This window comes from Schistocerca nitens, chromosome 1, assembly GCF_023898315.1.
Source record: "Schistocerca nitens isolate TAMUIC-IGC-003100 chromosome 1, iqSchNite1.1, whole genome shotgun sequence".
NCBI classification, from domain to species: Eukaryota; Metazoa; Arthropoda; class Insecta; order Orthoptera; family Acrididae; genus Schistocerca; species Schistocerca nitens.
In genome coordinates this window covers 102402186-102411983 of record NC_064614.1, presented here as the reverse complement: position 1 = coordinate 102411983, position 9798 = coordinate 102402186, and the positions used below count along the sequence as shown (strand labels likewise).

The window sequence follows — 9798 nt, the reverse complement described above, 5'->3', positions numbered from 1 at the left end:
TAGATATCATACGTGAAGTCTGTCTGAATGATGCCTAATTAGAATAATAAATATTCACGATATGTTCTGCTATTTACACACACATAATATTCATATGACTTTTCCCTAAAGCCCTCGCAGGAGTTCTTGCACAGGTACTACGTTAAAACAGTGCAGAAACAAAGGTGTAATTCCCTGACATATTATTAGAATAACAGCGCTGTGAAACGGTATAGACAGGAAATTTCACTGATGTGCACCTGAGAGAACAGAATGTTTTTCACATACTGGAGAGCATAACGTCGGAATAGGTCCATAGCGTCATCGTATATGCATCACCGTGAAACAATATTAGAATTCTGCTACACATGAGTTAACAGACTGAACCTTGAACCATCTAACTTCGAAAAAACTTGCCACAGTAAAGAAACACTCGGGAAAGACTCATTATATCATGCGGCCACTGAAGTGATGCTTCATGTGACAATTAATGCACCTACATCATTTCAAAATATCTTTACTTATAGCCTTTATACACATCGAATATTTAAAGGACTGAGTGCACCACACTGACCTAAGACTGTCTGTTTCCAGAGGCTAATGTAGTGCTGATTTGTATTTAATGGATTGGAAGTTAGATATTGATATTTTTTGCAAGAAGTTGACTTACAGTCTATCAGTCTATCCAATCTATTAACCATAAAACTATGATGAATGAAATCGTAATGCTGAGTTTATTGACACATATACCTATTTGAAGTTTGAATAAAAAATTTCTCTCGCCGTGTTATCTTGTTCTCTCTTCCTCAACTACAGGATACTGAAGGGCCATTGGCCGACAGTACTCGTTTTCTCTAAGAGTCTATGATCAATCCATTAAAGAATCGATCCATTTGTTATTGGAGAAATCAGTTTTTCCCAAAGCAGATTAGTTTTGGTTCAAAAAAGCACCAAATGATACACATTTACTTCAAGGAAATAAAACAACAAGAATCGTACTGATATCTGGCACTTCACTTTCAATAATATTTGTGTCTGCAGTCACGAAGAATTTATATCCCTTTCATCTTACAGAAAGGACTGAAGGAATAGTATCAGTTTCCTATTTCAGGATTGAAGTTGCTCAGTGCGTCAACATTCTACATTCACTGACCGAAACATGCACAATGTTCCCAATCTGATGATAGTGATGGTGGAAAAGAAGGCAGCTGTAAGTTCACGACAATAATTACGCACTCCAGCTATCCAGCGACATACACAACTCTCTGGCTGATACATGTGCAGTCTCTCTCAGCGATGAAACAGTGTTGTAGTTAATACTTGGAACAGAGCTGGAGGAAAAGAATCATATCCAAATTCTAGTGAACAGTTGATCTCTCCATCAATCCAGCAATTTACATAGCTCTCCAGCATAAAGAAATGCCAGACTCTAGTGTATACCTGTGAGGATCAGTGCAGCAGTATTTTCTATATATGGGGATGCAGCTCTACATTCCAGTATATGGTTGCTCACTGTGTCTGACTAACGACGTGCACCACTATCGGTCTGACCAATCTACAGGGTTTGACTGTGGACTGTGATGAAAGTAGTGTAGGCAGTCCTTTAGATGAGAATGGAAGAAAAAAGACAGCTCCACCTTTCATGGAACGAGGGTCACTGCATCTGTCTCGTGAGAGGCACCTTTCATGAGCTGACGTACATGCTGCTTCGCAAAGTGAACATGTAATGTACAGCAATCCAGTGCATCCTTATGACTGGAGAAAAAGAAGTAGGTCTACATGCCAGGAAACTGTTGCCCACTGTGTCTTCCTGGTGACACTTATCACACTTGGGCAAATATGTTGAGTCCCAATGTGGAACTGTGCGGGACAGTGATATATACTTGAAGCTGGAGGAAAAGAAGCGGCTCCACATATCAGGGAAGATGGCCGCTGTGTCTTTCTATGATGGTGACTCTTGGGTTGAGAACCGAGCTGGATCCCAATGTAGACCTGTAATGGACATCCTCGAGATGTGGCTGGAGGAAAAACTGCAGCTCAGCACTCCAGGAAATGGTTGCTCGCTGCAGTTGTCCAGCAGCTTTCACCACACTTTGGTTGACGGACGCACAGTGTCCCAGCGCGGACCCCCGACGCCCGGCGGCGCCTGCCACTCTGGTGACGGGGCTGTCGGCGGCAGCTGGGTCAGAGCCTGGCGGTGTCGAGGCGCGGCGGGCTGGTCGCGGCCACCCTCAGGCGCTCGTGGGCGCGCGCCATGGCCAGCGAGACGAGGCTGGCCGAGCAGTAGTCGTGCAGCGGGTCGGGCACGACGCAGCGGTCGGCGGCGGTGGCGGTGTCTGCCGAGCTGGCGGGCGAGGGCGGCGCCCCGGAGCCACTGTCCGCGTCCGTGCTCGCCCCCGCCGCCTCCGCCTGCCACTAGGGAGGGTCGTAGTCGGCCGCGTGGTGCCCGTGGCTGTGGCTGTGCACGTGCCCGTGGTTGTGGTTGTGGGCGTGGCTGTGCCGGTGCTGTAGGTGCAGCGGCAGCTCGATCGGGACGCCCAGGCTGCCGCGCTGCCAAACACACAGTCCAACAGTTAGTTATCACTTCATGTGGCCATTAAAATTGCTACACCAAGAAGGAATGCAGATGATAAACGGGTATTCATTGGACAAATATACTATGCTAGAACTGACATGTGGTTACGTTTTCACGCAATTTGGGTGCATGGATCCTGAGAAATCAGTACCCAGAACAACCACCTCTGGCCGTGTAATAACGGCCTTGATACGCCTGGGAATTGAGTCAGAGTTTCGATGGCGTGTACAGGTACAGCTGCCCATGTAGCTTCAACACGATACCACAGTTCATCAAGAGTAACACTGGCCAATTGTGACGAGCCAGTTGCTCGGCACCATTGACCAGACGTTTTCTATTGGTGAGAGATCTGGAGAATGTGCTGGCCAGGGCAGCAGTCGAACATTTTCTGTATCCAGAAAGGCCCATACAGGACCTGCAACATACGGTCGTGTATTATCCTGCTGAAATGTAGGGTTTCGTAGGGATCGAATGAAGGGTAGAGCCACGGGTCGTAACACATCTGAAATGTAATGTCCACTGTTCAAAGTGCCTTCAATGCGAACAAGAGGTGACCGAGACGTGTAACCAATGGCACCCCATACCATCACGCCGGATGATATGCCAGTATGGCGATAACGAATACACGCTTCCAATGTGCGTTCACCGCAGTGTCGCCAAACACGGTTACGACCATCATGATGCTGTAAACAGAACCTGGATTCTTCCGAAAAAATTACGTTTTGCCATTCGTGCACCCAGGTTCGTCGTTGAGTACACCATCGCAGGCGCTCCTGTCTGTGATGAAGCGTCAAGGGTAACCGCAGCCATGGTATCCGAGCTGATAGTCCGTGCTGCTGCAAACGTCGTCGAACTGTTCGTGCAGATGGTTGTTGTCTTGCAAACGTCCCCATCTATTGACTCAGAGATCGAGACGTGGTTGCACGATCCGTTACAGCCATGCGGATAAGATGCCTGTCATCTCGACTGCTAGTGATACGAGGCCATTGGGATCCAGCACGGCGTTCCGTATTACCCCCCTGAATCCACCGGTTCCATATTCTGCTAACAGTCATTGGATCTCGACCAACGCAAGCAGCAATGTCGCGCTATGTAAACCGCAATTGCGATCAAATTCGGAAACGTGATGGTACGCATTTCTCCTCCCTACACGAGGCATCACGACAACGTTTCACCAGGAAACGTGGGTCAACTGCTGTTTGTGTATGAGAAATCGGTTGGAAACTTTCCTCATGTCAGCACGTTTTAGGTGTCGCCACCGGCGCCAACCTTGTGTGAATGCTTTGAAAAGCTAATTATTTGCATATCACAGTAAATTTTTCCTGTTGGTTAAATTTCGCGTCTGTAACACGTGATCTTCGTGGTGTAGCAATTTTAATGGCCAGTAGTGTAAAATCCAGCACTGTATCCCTGGTATTACATGTATGAAATCAAATCACTTTCCCAAATTCCATCAATACATAATACTACGTTTCGTTTGGATTCCTGAATAGATTCACCAGTAAACTCCCGTGGTTCCTTCAAAACTGCGTCAACAACCATGAAATACCGATTAAACGAAGACACGTCTCGCTGAGGCTGTAACTTCTATATGCTGTTTGTAATTTCAAACTCACAGTCATGAGTCAGCAGATATATGTCTTCATTTCACCAATCAAATTCCACTAATCTGTTCCATATCGAACACCTACTGTTGCCCTCGTCTCTCGCAATCTACATTTCTGCTTCATCTGTACGCTAGAAACCTCGCACCAACCTAGTGAAATACTAACCAGCTCTCATTGATGGATAATAAAGTACATGCCCATACCAAATGAAACAGTCACTTCGTTGAGCCCGCCACTAGTCAGCATACAATGTTTTTTTTTTTTTTCTTTCTCTTGCAATCTTCAGGGATTATTCCGATAGTTTCCGTGTTTTATACCCCTCCAACCTCCCCCACCCCTTTCGCTGCTGACTATCATGGGCCCACAGTGCCATATGTGCGAGGTAGAGCGGAAGTACGCTGTCAGAGCCCGGGCCACTGTCCTCGGTTTGTTTACCTGTGCCACCAAGTTCATGAGGCCGAATTGGACGTGCTTCTAGGTAATATGGTTTATATGACAGTGCCCAGCTGAAGACAGGCATCATGACCAACTAAGTATGCAGCAAGTTAGCCAAAACAGAAAGCAATTTGGATGACGCCATCCAGCCGAATACCCGAGGGCATTTCAAAATAGGCCGGGAAAACGTCACTCGTCAAGACGTTCGTCGATGACCAAATAACTTTCCAATACTCAGAGGACCAGTCCCAGGTATGCTGCTAGGAGTATAAATTTAATATTTATCACAGAAAGATAAAGGTTATGGCTCGTAATGGGAAAGACTGTAAGTTCCAAAACAGCATCAAATTACCACATTTTAGAACTTTAGGTTGCGACGTAAGCCAGTTGCTGAAAATGTTTTTCTGAGTATTTATTTTGGAAACAAAATATGCCAACAGTTTAAGCTTTTGCTGACGGTTTAGTTTGTCTATGACAGGAAGTGATGCCGGATTCCTGCCTGACAGATTGGATGGAGGCAGGAATGTCCTACTGAAAATGGCGCTACGACCCTGAAACCAGTAGCAAAGCGGGAAAGGTAACTAAAAAATATCAAACCTATATAGGAATAGAACGACTCTGGTCAAAATAAATACTGTACTGCCTTACTTACTAATCCGCCAATGAATACTCTGCGAAAAGTAATGGAAAACGTCATGCGAAACACGGTATAAATTAAATAAATATTATATGATGTTTAGTATAATAGACAAACACTAGGCAACATTGTGAGGAACCAGTTGAAATTAAAATTTTATAACATAATTGCTTCACCAGTGTTGATATACATCTCAGAGTCACGGACGTCACGAAATCAAAACGAAGACGTATACAGGGCACTGAAGTGAATTGTACGAGACGAACGAAACGTTGCACTCTGAAAGAACAGATAAGACATGAGAGGTGATTTAAATATTTATTCAATTAACGAATTCACAACCTCGAAGAGAACAAAATGACAGAAACATCTCGTTATGATACCAGAAGTAAGACTAACAATACAAATACTGAACCTTTTCTTGAGAAATACGAGATCCCAGTAAACCACGAAAGAGAAAGCTAGTCCGAGATCGGAAAAGGCGAGATACGTAACAACTGAAGTGGAGAAAAAGACTATTACAAAACAATTAAGGTGAATGGTGGGAGAGTTCCTAGACATGATTCATTTCACAATCTTGTCAAATCTGTTCTTGTTCAACAACTTCAATTACCTAGTAGTGGACAGGATTTTAATCCTTAGGACTCGTCATATAGACCATGTGATCAAAAGTATCCGGACCCCTGGCTGAAAATGACTTACAAATTCGTGGCGCCCTCCATCGGTAATTCTGGAATTCAATATGGTGTAGGCCCACACTTAGCCTTGATGACAGCTTTCACTCTCGCAGGCATACGTTCAAACACGTGCTGGAAGGATTCTTGGACAATGGCAGCCCATTCTACACGGAGTGCTGCACTGAGGAGACATACCGATATTGGTCGGTGAGGCCTGCATCGAAGTCGGCGTCCCAAAACATCCCTCAGGTGCTCTATAGGATTCAGGTCATTTCTCTGTGCAGGCCAATCCATGACAGGAATGTTATTGTCGGGTAACCACTCCACCACGGGCCGTGTATTACGAACAGGTGCTCGATCATGTTGAAAGAAGCAATCGCCATCCCCGAATTGCTCTTAAACAGTGGGAAGCAAGAAGGTGCTTAAAACATCAATGTAGGTCTGTGCTGTGATAGTGGCACGCTAAACAACAAGGGGCGCAAGCCTCCTCCATGAAAAACACGACCCCACCATAAAATCACCGCCTCCGAATTTTACTGTTGGCACTACACACGCTGGCAGATGACGTGCACCGGGCATTCGCTATACCCACACCCTGCCGTCGAATGGACACATTGTGTGCCGTGATACGTCACTCCACACAACGTTTCTCCACTGTTCAATCGTCCAATTTTTACGCTCCTTACACCAAGCGAGGCGTAGTTTGGCATTTACCGGCGTGATGTGTGGCTGATGAGCAGCCGCTAGACCACTAAATCCAAGGTTTCTCACCTCCCGCCTAACTGTCATAGTACTTTCAGTTGGTCCTGAGGCTATTTGGAATTTCTGTGTGATGGTCTGGATAGATGTCTGCCTATTACACATTACGACCCTCTTCAACTGTCGGCGGTCCCAGTCAGTCAACAAACGAGGTCAGCCTGTACGCTTTTGTGCTGTACGTGTCTCTTCCCGTTTCCACTTCACTATCACATCGGAAACAGTGGACCTAGGGACGTTTAGGAGTGTGGAAATCTCGCGTACAGACGTATAACACAATCACGTGATCATGTTGAAGTCCATCTCTCATGCTGTCTAAGGACTACTGAGGTCGCTGATATGGAGTACCTGTCAGTAGGTGGCAGCAAAATGCACCTAATATGAAAAACGTATTTTTTGGGGGGGTATCCGGATACTTTTGATCACATAGGGTATCTAATTCGCATCCGTCTCCATTCAAATTAAATTGTGAGGGCTTCTATGTTTTACGTCAGACTCTACTTTGCCTAAGTACGAGGTGTCGACCACACATTGCCATGCCTTATCGCACCTGACTTCATCACATCACACGGGATGAGTTACGTAAACTGTTAATCTCCAGTTTTATCAGATCTGTATCCAAAATCGTAATTCTGTTCTCACTCACGTAAGATGCTAGGAAGTAATCCCGTTCGGATATAAAGACTTATGTTGTAGAATATTAACTACAGACATATCGGTACCAGCTTGGTATTTTGAATGGAGCAGTAGTAACTTGTGGTGTTATTGTCGTATAAATGAAATGAGAAATAACAATAATCATAAATTTGAAATTTTAACATACAACTGATTTGCTGCCTCATCCATGAATGTGTGATTTTGTATCCAAATGACATACGATTAGTCGGACAAAGAAGAGAACAGAAAGTTACACCAACGCGATATTTCGATTTTGCCAGATTGTATATCTATTTCACACCATTCGTTATAGACTGGTATCATATTCTCTGTACCTGCTAACCGAGCACAAAGAAGGGACTCTCTTCGACACCCTCAGTTAGTCCCACAAAAAGACAGAAAAATAAGCTTGGTTAACAAATCGTAGTCCAATACGTAGGCTTTTGCTTTCACAACGACATAGACGACTGGAGTGACTCTGCACTTAGGGACACATAGTTGGATGACGTGTGGCGTCTCATCACTTTCGGTGACGAATCTCAGTTTGTGCGCTGCTTCTGATGACCGTCTTTTGCGTGTTTGACGGCACGAGAGGAAAGTACAGATACTGCCTATGTATGGAGTGATGCAACTATTCCTGTAACGATGATACATTGGTGCCTACGTAGGGCTGAGCAGCCCCAAGAGGGGTTGCAGAGAGGCAGAGGCTAGAGGAGCGACTACTCGGGGCCGAGGTCTGAAGCTAAGAGAGAGCGGAGCTGTTTCCAAGCCGACCTCGCCGCTCCCGGCCGCGTCCCCACGTGATCACACGATTAGTCTCTGATTGGAGGATTGATTCCGCCAACGCGCCTTTCTAGTAGCGTACCCCCGTCAGCGCAACCAACCCGTGGGACTTGAGTCTGACCTAGGAGCACGTGGCAGGAATATGCCGATCATGGTCTTCCGGCCAGCACCTTCCACCACAGTATGCCCAAGCCGGCTACGGCCGAACATTATGCGTGGAAAATTTTATTTAATAAAATTTTGTCGGCAATGATCCCTCTTGGGGGGTCTCCTCCCTGCACACAACGGAGTTACCCCTAATGAGGACGCACCGAGCATCACTTGAATTTATCTCTAGCAGTGACTCAGGGGACTGTGAAGGTACTGTAACCTCATGACCTAGTGTGCTATTTCTCGTTTACGAAACCATAATTCTGTTCCCAATCAAGTAATTTGTTAGGAATTAATCCCGAACGTACGTAAAGACTTAAGTTGTAGAAATATTAACTGCAGACATACCGATACAACTTCGCCAAGTTTCAAACATGGCTGCTTGGTTCTTCGCTTTTTGAATGGAGCAGTGATAACTTTTTCTATTAATGTCGTAGAAATTAACTCAATAAATTCAACGGTGATTGATCTCCGAAATCCCATGAATAATTTCGGAGAATTAAAAGTAAGTAGAAATTTGGAATTGGCACTTCAACAGGAAAACGGCAACTAACGGACTTTCTGCTTGATGTTGAAGTACTTTTAAGATCAGCAAAATCTCCCGCTATGTCGCCTACAACGCACGCGTAGGACCATTGAGACATCAACTCCACCCCGGTGCCAGTATCTATATTTGTAGCCCTAACCGATCACCACAAATCAGGGGAAATTCATAGTCTGTATTACACCCTTTGAAACAGAATCTGCGCATACATCCAGCGGGGTGCTATATCTCGCTGAGGTTAGAGTCCTCCCTAGGGCTTGGGTGTGTGTGTTTCTCCCTAGGATAATTTAGGTTAAGTAGTGTGTAAGCTTAGGGACTGTTGACCTCAGCAGTTAAGTCCCATAAGATTTAACACACATTTGAAATTTTTTTTTATATCGCTGATAACCGATTAAGAGTGTGCTCGTATTTAAAATTTCTTTGTTGTTCGTTTAATTAGAATTTGTAATCACTGAAAAAAAAAAAACACATAACAGCCAACGCGTGTAGTTTTCCTTCATTTTCTTCTCTCGTAGTAGGTGCTTAACATTTTTGCCTCTGTGTACAGATGTAGATTAACTGCAGGAACAACGGCGAGATAACCACACGCTTACTGTATACAAACGTTCAATATCGTATAGAAGCATATTCGTCACCGAGCGAGGTGACGCAGTTGCCAGCACAACGGACTCGCATTCGGAGGGACGACGGTTCAAAGCCGAGTCCGGCCATTCTGATTTAGGTTTCCCGTGATTTCCCTAAATTGCTTCAGGCAAATTCGATAATGGTTCCTTTGAAAAGGCATTGCCAACTTCGTTCTCCATCTTTTCCCAATCCGATGGGACCGATGACCTCACTGTTTGGTCCACTCCCTCGAATCGAAAATGGTTCAAATGGCTCTGAGCACTATGGGACTTAACATCTGTGGTCATCTGTCCCCTAGAACTTAGAACTACTTAAACCTAACTAACCTAAGGACATCACACACATCCATGCCCGAGGGAGGATTCGAGCCTGCG

The 9798-nt window shown here is 45.1% G+C and overlaps 1 protein-coding gene across 1 annotated transcript in view; it reads right to left on the bottom strand.

Annotated features, from left to right (window-relative positions):
• Window positions 1-2394: 2394 nt before the first annotated feature.
• LOC126251972 (glutamate receptor ionotropic, kainate 2) overlaps window positions 2395-9798 on the bottom strand; it is a 403333-nt gene continuing 395929 nt past the window's right edge. Inside the window, exon 19 of the mRNA XM_049953123.1 lies at window positions 2395-2529. Coding sequence (XP_049809080.1) covers window positions 2395-2529 — 135 coding nt within the window. The remainder of the gene's footprint in view (window positions 2530-9798) is intronic.